The sequence below is a fragment of the Hydra vulgaris genome, chromosome 10 (assembly GCF_038396675.1).
Source record: "Hydra vulgaris chromosome 10, alternate assembly HydraT2T_AEP".
NCBI lineage: Eukaryota > Metazoa > Cnidaria > Hydrozoa > Anthoathecata > Hydridae > Hydra > Hydra vulgaris.
Genome location: NC_088929.1, coordinates 11,297,237 through 11,317,500, shown reverse-complemented (window position 1 = coordinate 11,317,500; position 20,264 = coordinate 11,297,237). Strand labels below are relative to the sequence as shown.

Here is a 20,264-nt window from a genome sequence, read left to right as displayed (position 1 = left end):
CAGCATTGCAAATATTATAAATTTTAGTTAAATTTCATTTTACATTGTATTAATTACATTTTAGATCTTCAAAAAAAATTGACATTAAAAATAATTCTTTTTAGGTTGCACTTGGCTTAGATTCCTGTTATAAATGGTATTAAAGTTATGAAAACCTATTTTTTTTCTAGATCATTAAGTATGCACAGTGTGCTAAATTCTGAACTTTTTTTGTTTCCTATGAAGATACCAATTGTAAAATGTAAAATTACCATCATATTGTAATAATAAATATCGTTATAAATGTAAAATGTAAAAAAAAAATTTAATTCTTGTCTATTAAGGGGTGTCTGAGAAATTGCTTTTAATGTGCACCTAGATCTCTAAAGAGGGTGGGGTAGGTAGGTGCAAAAAAAAAATTTTTCTGAATTTTTTTTTTTTTTTTGTAATTTGATTACATATGTAAACAATATAACCTTTATTATGTTCTTTAAATACTGGTGAGAGTCTATTATAACAAATTTTTTGATACAACTCTAACGCAAACATAAATCTAAATTTTTTTGTAACTTTTATAACTTTTCTTGCTTAAAATACTTTTTAGGTCATGATTCCGATAATCTTGAACTGGCATTAATCAGGTTTATATGTTTAATAAAATGAGTATAAATTAATAAAAAACTTATTAGTTGTGTATGCGGTGTGTTTATATTGTATAAAATAAATAATTATTAGGATAAATAATTAAATAAGGCTTATCTTTCAGTAAATTAACGTAGACTTTTAAACAATTAAACATTTAAAGAAAGAAGATTAAACAACAAAGCCTGTATTACCATATTATATTAACAATTATGTTACATAATGCACAGAACATTTTACAAACTTTGCCACCACCTTTTTATAAATCTCTATATATAACAATGATTAGGCGGGATGGTATTTTTAATTTACCAAATACCATCTTGTTACTTTTTTTTCCATTTCGACCACTGCATATATATATATATATATATATATATATATATATATATATATATATATATATATATATATATATATATATATATATATATATATATATTACGGCTAAAATCTTTTTGATCTAAAGCTGCCACCTGCTTTTAATTTTTTACCATGATCAAGATGAAAAATATCTCTTATAATGTATTTACATATTTTTTAATTTTGCGTGAATTGCCTTGTCTGTTTGCTTAACAAATTTACCCAGACCATTAGATTGATGATATAATACAATATGGAATTACATGATTCATTTTTGAGCTTATTGGATGTCCCTTTTTTATCAATATGAAGGACATTAACACATATCTTCATAAAGTCACCTCCAGAATCCATTGACACTTGCACTAAAGTTCAGGGGTGTACTCTCACGGTCGTCCGGTGGCACAAGACTACTCATTTTCTCCGAGGACAACTGAAATTTAAAAAAAAAGCCTTTTCTTTAGCCCGACATGACGACCAGACAGTTTGTTATTAATTAAAGTAGGTTTATTGTTAAAAACAAATTTTTGACCTATGAAAATTTTATTCCTTGTGAAAAGAAAATTTTAAAAATTTAAAGCAGTTTAACAATGGGTACGGTGCGTTATTTCAGCAAAGTTAATAAAAAGAAGCCAACATGCAATTTAACATTTTGAAGTGCGACTGTGCTGTTTTTTAAACATTGTTGTTGCATTTTGAAGCATGTTTCTTCTTAATTTATAATGAGTTATAAATTACATTTTATTTTATTTCCAAATGCTATTGTATCATTTTTCAAACTTTATAGTCGCATTTTGAGTCACGTGAATGGGCAGTTTAATGATTAACAACACTGAATCTCTTTTGTTTTTCATTAGTAAAATAAATTTTTATTTTAACTTTGTCAAACAAAATTAACAAAATAAAAAACATTGTTAAGAACGCAATTAACAATTTACGTGGAAATTCTTTTATTCTAAAAAAAAAGTCTTAGTATAATGAAAAATGATTAAAACATTAAAAAAATAATGTTTTAAACTAAATTAAATTTGAAAAAGAATAATAAAATATTATATATAAAACTTTGCAGTTTTGGATTTGAACTCTTTTGCTTCACATAATAAAACCTTTGTTAAAACAAAAATGACAAAACATCTTTAATTAATTTAATTGATAAACTATTTAATTGACTTTTAAATAAACTGTTTCTTATTAGACATATTTCAGTAGTCAAGCGTTTAAATTTTTTTTCTTCCTTATTTTCAACCAAGAAAAAATGCAAAAAAATTTTTACACCAGACCAATGATTATCATAGCAGATGACTTAAATAAGAAATAAACCAGAGGGTACACTACTTAAGTCTTATAAAGATCAAATCCTCTAATTATCAACTCAACAAAATCAGATGTGTCTTTTACTATAACAAAATCTAGCTCAACCAAACAACCGCCTGATTCCTCAAACAAAATTTGTAGAACATCATAATTGGTCTCCAGATTTTACTGTAGTTCTTTCAGCTTTCCAAATAAATTGTTTGCAAATTACTTTGTCTCTCAGCTTGGAACAAAATAATTTGGTTCCATTATCACTCAGATCGATTGCAACTTGTAACTGCATATTAGTTTCAAGAGATACAGATGCTATGGTTCTGCGAATAGTTTTATTATCTGATACACCAACATGAACTGTATGTTTGTTTCCATCAGTTAAAAGCACCATTTTCTGTCCACTAAGAATATTTTCCTTTTCCAATTCATGTTTAAATTTCAAATTACCTCCACATGATTAACTAAATTTTTCAACTTTTTCTTTTTTTCCACATGGATGAAAATATTTCTTGCCTTTAATTAAATCATGTTTTATAATTCTATTACTATTTTATTAAAAAATCTACTCATTAATTAAATATTTTTTAACAACTCAAATTTAAATATACCAGCAAAAACAAAACAGAGAGGGCTTGTATTTAAATTATGAAAACTTAAAATAAAAATTTTATAATTATTCTAAATTATTATGAAAACCTCAGTTATTTCAAAAACACATTTTTAAAATAATGTTTTTGTAATATTAAAGTTTAGATATTATGTTTAAAATAATGGTTTTGTAATATTAAAGTTTAGATATTATGTTTAAAATAATGTTTTTGTAATATTAAAGTTTAGATATTAAAGTTTAAGATACAAAACTACTATTTTTTAAAAATAAATTTGTAAACTTTTAACATAAAGCTTTTAATTAGTTTCATTTAAGCAAAATTTTGATCAAAACCTGACAGCTTGATCAACCTTTTGATCAAACTATTTGACAGGCTAACTTTAATGCAATCTTTTCAAAATTTATTAACAACAACTTGTTTTTTTTTGTTGATATATTCTGCCTATATATTATAGTATTATACTGATACTAATATTATAAAATAATACTATTTAACATAATATGAAAAAAAGTTGACAAACCCCTGTCGTTGCAACAGACTCCACTTTTGAGACAAACATTATGTGGGTGCACTAAAAAAAAAAGCTTAATTATAAAAAAAAATTAAATATAACATCATACAACATCACCTTCTGAATGTTTTTAAACATTCTGAGTGTTTTTAACAATATAAACAATGTTTTTATTTTTATTCTTTTTAATAAAATGTTTTTATTTTTATTTTTTTTTACTGTAAATCATGCGCGGGGTGTTGCTACATCAACTATCTTATAGCCTGACTCGCAACAAAGTGCTGCTACATTGACTGACAAATAGCCTGACTCGTAAGGGAGTGCTGCTACATCGACTGAGGGTTTGGTTGGGGCAGGCAGTCAATCAATTAATAAAAAAAATAATTCCGACCCTGCATTTTAATTTTTACTTTTTGTCAACAAAATACGGAAAAAACTTTCTGACAACATATAAGAGTTCTCTCTCTCTCTCTATATATATATATATATATATATATTATACATATATGTATATTATATATATATATATATATATATATATATATATATATATATATATATATATATATGTATATATATACTTGTATATTATACATATATGTATATTATATATATATATATAATATACATACATACATTATATATATGTGTGTGTGTGTGTGTGTGTATGTGTATATATATATATATATATTAAATCAGCGGTGAATCCTCCAGTTTTTTGCCAGTCGCCCTGTGGGCAAATTGAAGTTTTTATTTATCATTTGAGTTGTCCGCAATGATAATCAGTAGTCTGTAAAAGTTTTTTGTTTTGTTTTATTTTTCTCAAAATAAACTAATGATTTTTTTAAAATTTTAGTTTATGTAAAGCTGTGTACTTGTTTTCAAGGAGCAAATTTTTAAAAGTTTGTTAGCGAAAAGCTATGAAAAAAAAAACAATAAACTTACAACTACAAAAGTAATAATAGTCACTAACTGCATTATAAAAGTATAACAGTGTTATTACTTTCTACAAAGCATTTATTACTTTTATAGTTCATTCTTTGTTTAAACAACATCAGTAATTCTAAACTTTAATCAAAGTAGATAAGTATCTAGAAAAAATAAAGTGGATATTCAAATATTATTAAAAACTTCAGAAACTTTTGCAAGTACACATAAACAACTTTATAAAAACGTACTTTATAAAAAGTTTAGCATTATGAAAAACATTACTAATAGTCTGTAAAAATGCGCATTAATTTTGAAATCAACCAATAAAAGTTTTTTATTAGTTGATTTTAAAATTAACGTACGTTTTTACAGATCATTAACAACGTTTTTCCTAATGCTAAACTTTTTATACAGTACGTTTTTATAAAATTGTTTAAGTTCCTTAATAATTTTTAAATATTATTTGAATATCCACTCTATTTTGCTAGATGCTATTCTACTTCAATTAAAAATTGGGATTACTTATGTTGTTTGAACAAAATTTGGGATTACTTATGTTGTTTGAACAAAATTTGGGATTACTTATGTTGTTTGAACAAAAATTGGGATTACTTAATGTCCTGCTGCCTTGTAGGATTCACTTTTTTAGGCAAAGGCTAGGAGAATCCAACTCCAAGTTTAAACAACCCCTGTCTGGGGCTCTTGGTTGGGTAAAGGCTAGAGATAGTGTCTAGATAAAAATACTCATCTTGGGCAGATGTTAAATGCATCCAGCTACTGTCTTGTAGAAGACCTCCTAGGAAAAGACTTAAGGAGTAAACAGATTCTATCTGTTTACCAGCCTCTCACCCTTTCATCTATTAGGCTGGTGCAGATGTATTTTTACTTAATTGTTTCCAGTTCAGGATGTTGAATGCTGGATCTTCTTGACTCAATGCACGGGTTTTGCTTTTGTCATTGTTTTTATGACTAGGCAACTTATTATATTACCTCTTAATGAGAGTACAGCTCTAATACTCAGTTTCATAGTTCTAAGGCCGGCTGGTAGTCAGGTTTCCTGAATTCTGTGGTAGTTCTCAGAGAGGCTGATTCCATCAACAGCCGAAAAATGTCAAAGTATTAACAGTGCCATGTTGCGCATGGATTGTGTTCCTGTTCGTACTTTTAGTGTGCATTGTTGAGGCCACATTTGGAGCTCATTGTTACAGCTTAGGGTTTATTAATAGTAATGAGGCGATTACTTGGGCTATTAAACAGTGTACTGAGTGCTGTCTAACAAATTTAAAAATGAATAAAGTACCAAAAACTATAAAATACAAAAAACCATTGCCATCACCAAGTTCTCTAAACCTATCATTCACTAATATTCATGGTCTTCAAAGTAACTTTTCTTTGGTTGAATCTTGCAAAGTTCACTAGACCTACTTGCTCTTTGTGAGACTAATTTGAGTTCAGCTGTCTCATCTTGTGATCTCAGTGTTGATGGTTATCTTTCTTTAATTCATAAAGACTACAATAGTCACATGTTTGGCCTGAGCATTTACATTCATAAGAATTCACCCATTTCTTGGGACACTAGGTTTGAATCCACAGACAATTCTTTTATGTACTTTCGTTTAGCACCACTCCACTCTATCGCCTTTCTCTTTGTTCAATATCGCTCTCCTTCATCTTAAGACTGCACTCTTTTTGATGTTATTTCTGATCAAATTGACCAAGCCCTCTCTCTTTATCCATCAGCCAATATTGTTGTTGTTGGTGACTTTAATGCTCATCACATTGAATGGCTTGGCTTTAGTGTCAGTGACTCTGCTGGCGTTAAGGCCCTCAACTTTTGCCTTTCTCAATCCCTAACTCAAATAGTCAACTTTCCAACTCGTTTTCTGGACAACCCGAATCATTTACCTTCTCTACTTGAATCATGTCTTGTTTCTGATCCTAGTCAGTGCTCAGTTTCTCCACATCCACCCTTACGTGATTCTGATCATGGTTTGATCTCTTAGAATCCCCCTATCATCGTACCTCTTACAACATCTTAAAGCTGACTGGGATTCTTTTTGTGATTTTCTTTGTGATGGCCCTTGGGTAGAAATCTTTCGCCTTCCTGCTGACAAATATGCTTCTTACATAGCTTCATGGATTTAGGCTGGCATGGAATCTTTTATTCCTGTTCTGCAGCAAAAGCAATTGTGATTGATTTTAACAGCAGAAACTTCTGCTTTCTAGTGAAATAAAATTTCAGAACTTGCCATTTATGATCCTGCATAAAACATCTTGTTTAATTATTAAACTCATTAAGCTTTAATCAATTGAAAACAAGTCTTTAAAGAGATAGAATCATTGGGGTGTCTGATATCTCACTAAGATTTTCTGCAACAAACTAGCAATGTAAGTAAAAAAAATTCCATTTAATGAAAGTTAAGTTATCTTAGTTCAGTAACAGTTACATAATCAGCTCTTCTGGCAGGAGAACCATGGAAAAGTTTGCGTGAAGCTATCATTAACTTGATTGAAAACCAGTTTTAAAAGCATTATGAATTACATGGAGGTTGCTCTTTATTTTAAAAAGTCTATGTAGCTTTAGTCACTTTTGCTGCTTTTTAATAAGATCAAGAAGTAATCAGTTTATTTTGGGCCACCTGTATACAGTTTTGTCAGATTTTTACAATTAACTATTGTCAAAGATGTGGTCATACTTTTCTGTAACTTTTTTGCAGGAGGGTAGCCCAAAAATTGAGAGTTAAAGTCTTTAGAAAATTGTTCCAAAAATGAATACTATTCAGATCTATTTGACTATTTTGAAAAGAAACATTCAGGCTTTCATCAAAAGGAAAGGTAAAAAATAAAGGAGACTTTCAGATATTTCTTTTTAAAGTATGTGTAAACAATGCACAAGACCAAAATTAATAACCAAGTTTTATTCTACCCATCTCATAAGATTTAACAGTTGTGTTATTAGGAAACATTTTTATTGCACAAGTTTAATGAGAAATTGTTTTGTACTGCATGCAAAAGAAATCTCAGCACAAGTTTTATCATATTGATCAACTATAAGAACTTCTTGGTTTTTAGATGTAGATTGTGCAGGTTTGAAGTAACAGGATACTGGAATAAAAAGTATTACTCAAACATTCTTCATTGAAATAAACTGTCATTTAAAAATTTTAAATTTTTATTTATTCTAAAAAAAGAGAATGAAAAAGAATATTGTTTAAAAAAACTTTAAAAGTCTTCAAATGTTGAAGCTATTTTTACAGCTATTTTTCCCTGATCATATCTAAATTTGTAGCTTTCTTGACAAACTTTATTTAGTGGGAAGCACTCATTGAACATATTGTACATTTTTAATAAGTTAAGATCCTCTGGTAAATATAGTTTTTTAGTGTCATGTAATGCATAATGATTTTTTCATCCTTTAAAAGACTTGATATGATCAATAATACTATTTAGAATATGGTCTGAAAAGACAGAGGTCAATTTGTATGTTTTCCTTGGTGGCTTTTTGGAGAAACTCCTTAAAAAATAATCAAATATAATTTGATTTATAATGTTTTATTAATTTAACTAAGCCAAACTTTTAAGCTCATATAAAACATTTTTTGCTGTTGCTATTTTTGAGAGAAACTTTGTTGGAACACTTCTGTTCATTATTTATTTTATTTGAATTACTAATTAGTAAATAAATAAATGTTTATTTCTGTTTACTTACCAGTCTTGGCAAGAGATCCTCTTATTCTTTCTATTCTTGATTTTCCAATTCCAAAAATTGATAAAATAGCATTGATGCAAACTGGAACTCTAACAGTATTATTATCTCGTGTCACTTTAATGTTATAAGAGAATGAGTGGTCATGAGAAAATCTTTTTTCTTCTTTTTGTCGAGGTCTTCTTTATTTAACACTTAAAACCTCAATTATTGAAGCAAGAAAGCTGCTTTGTTGATCATTATTTTGCATTTTGTTTAAGTACAAAAGCAAAAACCCCCTCTTTTCTACTGCTGTATTCTGAAAACACATAAAACACTTGCAATTTCACGGAAAGTCCATCATATGCGAAGATAATCGTTTATTTCTGCCTAGTTCCCACTTTTGACCAAGTTTTTTTCTGGAATTTCTGTAGTATCTGGAATTTGACATTTATCCGCCATTTTTACAATAATAAAGTGTTGTTTTTTTTTGCAAAATGAAATTGTATTGGGTGTTACGCAAATAGTTGTAAAAAGCGCTCTTATACAGCGTGGACATCTCCGATTTACCCCATGAACAGTTTGAACATATCTGGTTTACCTCTTGTGACCCCTTTTTACAAATGGAAAGATATGATCTAACTTTTTTTTGTTGATATTTATTTATATATATACATATATATATATATATATATATATATATATATATATATATATATATATATATATATATATATATATATATATATATATATATATATATATATATATATATATATATATATATATATATATATATATATATATATGTATATATATATATATATATGTATATTTATTTATATATATATTTTATATATATATATATAATCATATATATATATGGAAAAAATATATACGGAAAAAAACACATCAAAACTTCTTACAGTATTTGTGTTAATAAGCTTTATAACTAATGATTTAATATTTCACGACCAGGAGGTAATCCACTGATATAGGGTGGTAGCCCTCCTATCAAGATCAAATGGCTCTTGGATCAAACCAAGAAAAGAAAGTGAAAGATCTAATTGCTTTTGTAATTAACCAAGTCAAGACAGAGCTAATGGAGAGGATTGACAATCTGGAGCAAATTGTCCTTGATAAAGAAGTTGTAATCAATAAAATGAAATTGAAACTTGAAATCCTTGAGAAAAACAAAGTTTGTTTAAACGACACTAACAGTAAGATTTCAAAATACAGGGACTTTGCAGCAGACTTAGCAAAACCAGGATCACAAGCTAACACAGCTCTTGTTAGTGCCATTTCTCCAAATGCTAAAGCCACTAAAAACAAAGCTAAAAAAGCTATTTTTGTAGGCATGTTTCCCTTTAATACTTTAGACCAGATTGTGGACAAATCCACAACAACCGAAAAAGTAAAAGAAATAGTATCATCTTTAAAAATTAATGCAAAGATTGTATCTACTTGAAGATGTAAGCCCAATTTTAGTGCAACTAATGATGCAGTAAATAGCTCAAATATTAGAAACAGCCAAAATTCAATTATTGTTGAATTCGACAGTGCAGAATCCAGAAACAGTGCAGAATCCAGAAACAACAGCAGCACCAAATCTTTCCAAAACAGAACACAAGAATGTTTTCATCAGACCTGATCGAACAATTGCGGAGCAAGCTGAGTTTAGCAAGCTTAACTTTGAGAGGAAAGAGGCAAACAGAGATCTTGAAAAAAATAGTAACCTTGATAAACCATTTCGATTTGTCATCCGCAGCGATAGGGTCCGCTGCATCGATGTATCTAAGACCCTTGAAATCAACGGCGTTCAATACACTCATTTGTTGAATGGAAAAAAGCTCATATTGCTCGCTCGAAACCAGTACACAATAATATTGAGTGTACTAATATACCATCCACCTCAGCTCAAAGCTGTTCAAACCAGCCATTAAATACTTATATATATACGCCAAGAAAGTCAAATCATTTATACTGTTACTACAAAAATGCTTGTTCACTGAACAACAAACTGTTTTTGCTTGAAGCCCTGGCATACACTTTTAAATACGATGCTATTTTTATAACTGAAATTTGGGCTAACATCAACAGCTCAATGCACATGCATGGTTATAAACTATACTGCAACAACAGGAAAGGTCGCGGAGGTGGTGTTGCAATCTATATAAATGATAAACTAAATTCGTTTGAAGTGAATATGCATCCATTAAACTGTAAATCTGTTGAACAAATATGGTGTACTGTAATATTAGAAGAGAACATTTTGCTAAGGTGTATGTATAGACCTCCTCCTAAACACAACGATGATATCAATGCACGCTTAAATCTTGAACAAGCAGTGTTAGCATCATTAGTTTCGGCGTCGAATGCAGTCCAGAATAAAATGTTTAGTGGAATGTGCTTAGCCGGAGATTTCAGTTTTAATAAGTTAACATGGAACAAAGGCCTAGGATACACATCAGTAGGAGCAACTTTATCAGATCATTGATTTTTACATACTCTTAAAGATCGCTATATATTTCAAGTGGTTGATTTTCCTTCATTCTGTAACTCAAATAGCGAATATAAAAGTTTTCTTGATTTAATTCTTACTGAATCATCCAATCGCATCTACAAAATCGAACCTCTTCCTCCGCTTTGTAATAACTCCAACCAATACCACCCGTCTATTTAACGGCATCTGGCTACCGCCGACACTATAAAATGACCTCTTTTTGTGCGATCGAATTTGTACTATAAACTAGCAGACTTCAAAAATCTGAATTTTGATTTCTAAAATATTGACTGGGATGTTTTGTTTACTTCTAAGAACACATCACAATGTTACGAAATTTTTCTCATTGAGTACAATCATTTGTGCAATAAATGGATACCTTGTAAGAAATTAATTCGTAAAACTCAACCACCCTGGATGAATGATCAGCTACGTAATCTTATTATTTAAAAAAGAAACATTTATCGATTTTAGTCCAGCAAACCAGATCCCTTATTATACCAGTTCTCGATGAATATAAGCAGATTTGCTACTAAATTAAAAAATACACTAAGCAATGCATCAGAAACTATAAAAATACAATAGTTCACAACAATTCCAAGAAACTACTATTTAGCTATGTAAAATTAAAGCAAAAAATAAAAAATCAAATCAACGCTATGTATGATTCAAAAAATGATACTATTACCTCAGGTCCTGAGATTAGTAATATTTTAAACTCATATTTTAAATCTGTCTTTGTTAACGAAGATCTTGTTTCTCCAATGCCGGACTTTAAACATCAAACCACAAGCTTTGTTTAGGAAGCAGTGGCTTCTTTGGAAAAAGTATTTTCAAGTCTCAGCAAACTAGAAGCAGTGGTTTCTTTGGAAAAAGTATTTTCAAGTCTCAGCAAACTAGATCAATATAAAGCTTCAGGTGATGACGGTGTGCACCCATGTGTTCTTAAAGAATGTGCTAGTACTATAGCGTATCCTCTGACAAAAATATTTCACAGCTCACTTCAAGAAGGTTTTGTACCCAATGCTTGGAAAATTGCTAAAGTGACGCCCTTGCACAAATGCGGAAGTCGATTAAATACAGCTAACTACTGTCCAGTTTCGCTCACGCCTGTACTGTGCAAAGTCCTGGAACGAATTATCCGGGACACTATCTTGAATTATTTATATAATGATCAAATTTGCCATATTGCAGAACAACAACACGGATTTGTTAGGAACAAATCCTGCGTCACCAACCTTTTGGAGTCAATGGATATTATTTCTTCATCTTTGGCAGATAAGCAATTAGTTGATATAACCTTTCTTGATTTTGCTAAGGCTTTTGACACTGTGCCGCATCAACATCTTATGCATAAACTAAAAGCCTTCGGTATCACTGGAAAACTACTTTGCTGGATTGGTGACTTTCTCACTAACCGAAAACAGAGAGTTGTGCTTGGGGAGTACAAGTCCAGCTGGGCAAACATAACTAGCAGTGTACCATAGGGTAGTGTCTTGGGTCCACTTTTGTTCATCCTTTACATAAACGATTTGCCATCAGTTATTAATTACTTCCAATGCAAGTTGTATGCAGATGACTGCAGAAATACTGCTCATATTAAAGATGCTTCAGACTCAGACAAGCTTCAATTAGATTTAAATGCTATCACGGAATGGTCTGAAAAATGGTACATGAAGCTAAACTACAAAAAATGCAATGTGATCTATATGGGTAAAAGCAACCCCCAAAAAAATTAATATATATTTGATGCAGCATCTTTAACCAACGTTAACATTTTAAAATCTGAATAAGAGCACGATCTTGGCATTACCATTACCTTGAATGGCAAATGGGACACACACACTTCAGAAATTGCGTCTAAAGCTAACGACATTTTAGGATGGATGAAAAATACATTTCTAAGCAGAGACACAAAACTATGGAAGAAATTATACACAGTGTATATAAGACCACATTTAGAATTTGCTACTCCAGCCTGTAATAATTATTCAAAATTTGCAATGCAACGCATAGAACATATCCAGAAGAGAGCTACAAAAGTAAATTTGAAAAAACCATTTCGCTTCTTCATTGTTAATGATTTGTTTTTAAAGACCACTTGAAAACTGCGTATTTACTAATGATGTAAGATACTTTAGCACATGTTTGATTTTTTCAGAATATCATTGATACTGCACATAACGACTATTTTTTGCAATAAAATCTCAAAATTTTGCAAAAAAGTAAAAAAATGTGAAGTATGGTTTTTGCAGACAAATTAATAAATTGTAGTAATAACTTAAGGAGTACTTCATTTTATTCTGATTAAAATATTACAAATAATAAACACAGGGCGGCCACATAAATTTTTTATAAGAAAAAGAGAATATTAGAAAAGTTTAGAGATTTTGCATTTAATTTAGAGGATTTTTTTCAAAAAACTACAAAATTTTGAATAAAAATAGAGGATTTTAGAGGATTTTTTTTATAGGTTTAACGCCCATGTTTCCACATAACTGGGGTTCGGATAGGGTTCAACAATGTCATTTTTTATGCTAGATGATATGGATTTGCTAAAATTGATTTTTTACAACCCAATTCTCATTTCAGACATTAACCAGTTTTGCAGACCATGAATTTTAAACATTGTACTACCATCAAGAAATAAAAATAATTAAAAGGGGATTTTAAGGGGGGATTTTAAGACATTTTTAACTTTTTAAAGGATAATAGAGGATTTTAGAGAAGGTTTTTTAAAAAAGAGGACTTTAGAAAGAGGATTTTAGAGGAGATGAAACATACATAAATTCAGTAATTCTATTCTTATTTTAAATATAAGCATTTGCAAACTATATTATGAATCTAAATAACAAAGTTTAAATTTAAATGTCAAAAAGGTTATAAAAACAATGTCGCACCACATAATAAACATTTTTTAGTTGAATTAAAATGTAAATTATACTGTTTTTGAAAAGAAAGAAAAAAAACCTTACTTTTTTTGATCAAAAATAGAGATATTTATCTAAGCCCTAGAAGAAAAAAAAAAAATTATACTAGACTAGCCCTTATGACATTTAAAGTAATCTGTTTTTCATTTTTGGGTCCTTTTTTTTCCTAACATGTGCTTTGAGGGTAAGGAAAGAGTGGTTCACTGGTGCTGAAATTTTTTGTGAGTAAGTTTAAAGATATGCTGATTGTTTGATTTTTTGTGACTAAGTTTAAAGATTGCTTCAAATCAAGACGGTTTAGTTTTTCAAATTCTAATTTTTTAGAAAAATTAGAATTTGAATAATATATATGTGTATATATATATATATATATATATATATATACATATATATATATATATATATATATATATATATATATATATATATATATATAATATAAATATATATATATATATATATATATATATATATATATATATATATATATAAATATAAATATAAATATAAATATAAATATAAATATATATATATATATATATATATATATATATATATATATATATATATATATATATATATATATATATATATATATATGTGTGTGTGTATAGAAAATAGTAAGTGATAAGAAAATAGTAAGTGGTAAAATATTGAAAAAAAAAAATTTTTTATCCTAAAAAGCGATTGAAAAAAATGTGTTATTAATCATACCCAAATCTATTTCAAAATCATTTCATATCTAATGAAGTTATGAAATTAGGGGTGCATAAAGTTAATATTCTAATTTTGGGATAATTTATTATCAAGGAATTTTTTTGTTGAAATGAGGATTTCTTTTAATGAAGTGTATAAAATTAGCCATTTGATAAATAATTTACCCTATATAAAATTATAATCATTTTAAACATAGAACCTCATCTTCAAGCATATTATATGCTTTTCCTTCATATTCACGATAAAATGCATCAGAACTTTCCTAAAAACATTCATTAAATTAATCAAAAATATGAAAACATTGTAGTTAACCTTTTTTTAGAAGTTCAATATAAGTTAATTATTTTTAAGAGGTTTAGTAAATTTTATAATTTTAATGAAACCATAAAAGCAACTTGATTACCTGGTCTTTAAACCGGATAAGTACCATGTATTGATTTGCATTGCCATCCCGAATAATTTGTATGTGTCTAACAGTTTCACTAAAATTATTTCCAAGCAAAATTTTACTTTTTCTGCCATTATTTACACTTTATTATAAAAAATTATAAAAATCTATTTAAATAATACTTTTTTTTTTTAATTCTGATTCACTCGCAACAAGGCTGCAAGCAACCACTAATAAGTTGGGAGTTACTAGAAAAAAAGAATAGAGTTATAGAGCAAGGAAATTGTTGACAAAAAACTTGAAAAGTTGTAGGTTGTATGAGTCAGGAAAACATAAAGATGGGAGAGAGTTCTAAAGGGTTGAAGTGTGGGGAAATCAATTAGACGGATAAAAGTTTCCAGAGCATGCAGGGGCAGATACAGTAAAAAAATGAGACTTAGCTGAATGATGAGTCAAGTAACAACAAAAAAATATATTTTAGTAATTCTTCACAAACTTACCCAGTGGGAGCAATAAAGTTTTGCAAATCTTGACAACTGTACTTTGCTGGCACACCTAACATGCATATTGTGTCACTTCTAGGAATATCAACATTACCTAATGTTGATAAACAACTAAAAAGTAAACAAAATAGAAAATAAACATATTTTATTATAAAATATACTTTTTGACAGATAATGATAACAAAAATTCATGATTCTAAATTTTAAAGTCAGTCAAATAGTTTACAACTTTACTATAATTTAAAATAATTATATAAAAGTATTAATTGATTATATTAACTATTATAAATTTTAATTATATGAATCAAAATATTAAAGTATTAATTAACTATATAAAAATATTAAGGATGTCTGCATTTTTAATTGCACTTTTTAAATTTTAGTGACACTCTCAGAGTTGATTTGGGAATAGAATTGTTTAAACCATTAAGATTTTAATAAAAGCTAAGAAAGAGTTAGAAGCTTGAAGTTCCAAAATAATGAAAATATATGAAATAATGAACTAATGATCATTGTATACATCACAACACCTATTTTGTTGTAAAAGAGATTTTTAGGAATAGACTAACTTTATTACCAAATAATTGAGGGTTTAATTTACATACAAGCAAACTGTAAAGGAAAAGACTATTATTTCCAGTTTTGTATTGATTTATTTACTTTATTAAATCCTAATTTTAATGAACTTTAAACACTATATTTATATTTTATAATAAAATGAAGTTTTTTATACAAAAAAAATATTTTTATATCGCTAATATTTCATCAAGCAAGTAATTAACAAATCAGATAGAATAACAAAATAACAGAGAAAAAATAAATATTCCAAATAAAAAACTTTACAAATATTACATTTGAATAAAAATTAAATTGTTAAAAATGCATGTAAATACAAGAAATGTCTTTAAACATTAAATTGATAAAAATCTAATACATACTTGTCTTTATATAAGTGCATAATTCCTCTTGTGACTTCAACATTTGGGTTTCCAGAAAAATAATGAACAGTATGAGGAACAGGACATTTATCTGCATCATCAGACTCCTTTTGATGTTCCATAGTTAAATCATTCTTATTAGTTTCCATATCTTTTTCTTCAAAAAAAAAAAAAAAAAAGTTTTCTGTATTAAACAAGCATTTTCAAATACATATTTTTTGTAGTCTTCGTGAAACTTCTGTTTATATAATTAATTAATTGCAAACTAATTATATAAACAGAACTGTTAATTGTAGTCTGCTTGAAACTTTATACTAAATTATAGTTATAAAAGGTTTTCAGTTTATACATTGACAGGAAGTAGTGATTTCAAGTTTTTTGAAACTTTTTAAATGCATCATTTAAAAAGTTTCAACATTTATTATACTTTAATTTATTACACAAAGTGTAATAAATTAAAATATAATAAACTTTGTAACATCACTAAACTACAACCTTGTACCATTCATAGTTTCTAAATAAACTATTTAGAACATGAACTTTGCAAGACTAGCATAATAAACACTGACATTAAATGATATAATTTTGCAAATTATTCTATATTTTTTAATAAAGGTCAATTTATGCACTAATGTAGCTTATGCATTTATTTTCCAAAAATAAAACATATACTTTTTAAGAACAAACTATAAGGAAAATATAAAACATTAGAACTTCATCTAAAAAAACAACCTGAAATTATAATTCAAAATAAGGTCAAAAAAATGATGTCAAACAAATAATTACTTTTACCTAAATCATAAGTTTCAATTGTGTACTGTAAAAAAGTTCTTTTCCCGTGGTGAATTTCAGGAATCTCTTTGTAACTCTCTTGATGATGAGTTAAAATTGATGTTGTCTGATCCTTACTATATTTTAAGTAGGATTCTACAAATAATAAATTACATAAACTTAACATGTGTAACTTTTTGCCCATTTAGCTGTGCATGAAATCTCAATGACTTTAATCATGCTGAAATAGGTTTATATATATATATACCTACCAATGAAGGACATTTATTACAGCAACAAAAAAATTCTGAAAAACTCTGAGAAAATCTGGGTTATAAAAAAGAAAGTCAGCATTATAAAAATGTGTGCAATACATATAAGGACAGTGACAGCCTAATCAAGCAGAAGTGAGTACATACACTATAGAGTATATAGATATGCATTTTTCAACTTTTTTTTTGTCCACAAAAATCCATATGGTTTTTTCCCAAAAAAATCAAAGTATAATAAAAAAACTTATTGGTTCCCTAATCTACTCTCAGTCAATATAGCAGCAACTCCCTATCATGGTTTTAAAAAATTGTCTCTTTAAAAAAAATGTTATTTAAATAATTAGTAAACTACTTAAAATAAATTTATATTAGATTCAAGATAACAAAATATACATAATTTTTATATCACATAGGGCACTAAAACACTAAAGCACTGAACTAATTAAACATTCTATAACTGTAATTTTTTTAAAGTGCTATTTTTATATTCGTTTTGAAAGATTAAAACAACAAAAATAAAGTTATAAAAAGGAATAAATTAAACCAAGTACAAAATATTTAAGCAAAATAATGTGTTCAATATTAAAATATTTACCTGCGTTATAAATAAGCGAACTCAATATAGGGTAACCTTGGTCCAATTCGAGTCTTAATTGAATCAATGAAACTTTCTTCATACTTAAATATCAATAAACATTCTTCTCAGAAAAGTATTACTTCTACTATTTACAGATACCCTAAAATTTTAAAAACAGACTTTTATGTGGGTTATTTGTTGAAATCATGTTATCAAAAAATAAAAAAACAAACTGACATTTTTTTGGTTTAAAATGGTTTATTTAATCACTTATGCTATGCTTTTTTTACTTTTCTTTACTTAAAAGATCGTGAAATTTTTGAACAATCTTTTAAAAAGAATGCTAAAACTAAACTTTTATCATCACATCAAGTTATTCACGTTTGTTTGCTAACATATTAATTTTTAAATGTTGCTTGTTATGTTCATGTAACTTTATGTAGCATACATAGTATAACATGTACATATTATTATGTATGTTACGTTATGTAACATATATAGTACTATCTACAAATTATTACGTATCATACTAAGCATGTACCTAGTGTACATACTAGTATGTATGCAAGGAACTCTAGACAACTAAAAAATTTGCATTTCCAATAAATCTTTTTGTTAATTTTCAGTTTTTTTACTGATTTAAAACCAATTACACTACAACTGATTTTTTGTTTACAAAATTGTATTCTTCAACATTAAAAACTTTTAAAATACAAAGACATGTACCATATAAACAACTAGTTCATATACATTACTATACTACATACAGTTCATATATATTTCAAATTCTTTATATTATGGCAGTCAAAGAAATTATTGAAGAAATTTTGGGAAAACATTAAATTTAGAAACCATGGACAACAATTCCATCTTTTTTACAAATTCCGACGTCGATCAAAAATTGCTGAATGTTATTTCTCTGGTCTCCTGATAATTGAATAACCTCTCCATATTGTTCATCCTCAACAACAGTTCCGTTACAATTAAATTCCTTCTTAAAAGCTTTTGCGAGTTTTTTTTGTTCGTACTTTTCATCAATGCCTTGTAAAGTTGTTATAGTTTTTCGACCATTTCTTTGTTGGATTCGGATGTGTACTTTGTTTTTAGTCAACTTGCCCCCAAATTCTTCTTCTGTTTCATCTGAAGGATCAAACTGTTGATTGAACAGATTTGACATTTTCAAAATTATGCTTAATGGTAGCCAAGCAAAAACAGGAATTTGTGGCTCTTCGGCGCACACTAAGTTGAGTAGTTAATTCCGGAGAAAGAGTTAAATGAATATTTTTTGCGTTAGCTTCTACGTAGTGACTTTTATTTACAAATCTCACCCACAGAAGATTCTTAGCAAAATGCAACGAAAATTCTGAAATCTTAAAGCAAAATAATTTACCAAGAAATGTGTAAAAAGAAAAGAAATTTTAACCGGAACTCAACTTATCAACATTAAAAACATTCAATTTTATTTTATTGATAAATTTAATAATAAAATCATCAGATAATAGTGATGATTATTATAAATCATCATAGTGATGATTATAAAATCTTTTTGCTAAAATTTACATTTCTTGGGTCTGAAATTTTGGGAATTTAATACTGAGCAAGGCCTAGGGGGTGTCTAACCCACTAGGGATAGCCTTGTCCCTAGGGGTTACAGTGGGCGCATAATGGAAACACAATGGAGTGCAAGGTAGGATGCAGTTAATGTTGTGAAAAAAAGCGACTCAAAAATTTTAAATGCTATAGAGTAGTTAACTTGTAAAGAGAAAAACAGATGTACTAGATTGAATGTTGGGCTGCTTTTAGTTGCATCACTATCATTTTTGTTTTTCTGTTTTCTCTAATTATGGGGGTCATTCCTTTAGAAAATAAATGATACACAGGTTTACCTCCAAACAAAAGAATCGAACATACAACAATTATATTAAAATAGAAGCTTTAAAATTGTTTTTAACAGAGGATCAATTATTTAATCAAGCAGTCGTTTATACAAGATAAATTAGTAATAATCCGGGCACAATGAATCGTCGATGTAATCGAATCACAAAATGCTGTATTTTCATATAAAAATGAGCTGCTTTTCAAAAGGAAAATGTTTTTTTTTTCATGAGAGAGTAATCCAATAAATCGTTACAAGATTTGAACAGCTTCATGTTCTTGTTGAAAAATATGAAAAAGTATAAGCTAAATTACAGTCTTGAAAACTCACTTCCTAATATTTTTACTTATACTTGTTTATGTTACAATTGCTGTAAGGCTAGTTATGAGAAAAGTTTAAATGATAGTCTTGTTGATCCCGGTATACTTCTAGTTCCCTGATTAAAAGTTTAATACTGATGGGTCAAACACGTTCATAAAAATATTTAGAGATCCCTCTTCTCTATTTACATCAACAAGTAAAATAGACCTCAAATAAATTCAATTTCTCGACAATCCTGACTTTATTTAAAGCGAGTACACGAAATAAGTGTGAAGGTAGAAAAACAACTTAAAAAAGATACTCATCAACTTTTATTTAGAACTAAGTATTAATTTTAATACATTAATATAAGAAGATAAAATATTTCAAAGAAATTAACTTATTTCTGTGAACATCTAATAAAATTTCAAACTTTTGTTTTGGTAGTACACATAGGCTT

General features: G+C 27.9%; 2 protein-coding genes across 5 annotated transcripts in view; both read right to left on the bottom strand.

Moving 5' to 3' along the window:
* Positions 1 to 17,791, bottom strand: part of LOC100210859 (BRCA1-associated protein) — a 60,569-nt gene extending 42,778 nt beyond the window's left edge. For 3 of the 4 annotated variants that reach the window (XR_010641178.1, XR_010641179.1, XM_065807254.1), the window contains exons 1-7: positions 17,647 to 17,791; positions 16,801 to 16,935; positions 16,009 to 16,165; positions 15,068 to 15,181; positions 14,583 to 14,661; positions 14,379 to 14,441; positions 3,424 to 3,474 (exon numbers count right to left, since the gene is read on the bottom strand). Coding sequence is in view for 2 of the 4 variants with exons in the window: in XM_065807254.1 (XP_065663326.1) it covers positions 3,424 to 3,474; positions 14,379 to 14,441; positions 14,583 to 14,661; positions 15,068 to 15,181; positions 16,009 to 16,165; positions 16,801 to 16,935; positions 17,647 to 17,728 (681 nt within the window). In the remaining 2 variants the exon portion in view is untranslated. The remainder of the gene's footprint in view (positions 1 to 3,423; positions 3,475 to 14,378; positions 14,442 to 14,582; positions 14,662 to 15,067; positions 15,182 to 16,008; positions 16,166 to 16,800; positions 16,936 to 17,646) is intronic. The other variant, XM_065807255.1, reaches the window with a different exon arrangement.
* Positions 17,792 to 18,472: 681 nt separating this feature from the next.
* On the bottom strand, positions 18,473 to 18,805 carry LOC100201295 (eukaryotic translation initiation factor 1b). The gene has a single exon (XM_065808413.1). The coding sequence runs from the start codon at positions 18,803 to 18,805 to the stop codon at positions 18,473 to 18,475; it is 333 nt and encodes a 110-aa protein (XP_065664485.1).
* Positions 18,806 to 20,264: the final 1,459 nt, after the last annotated feature.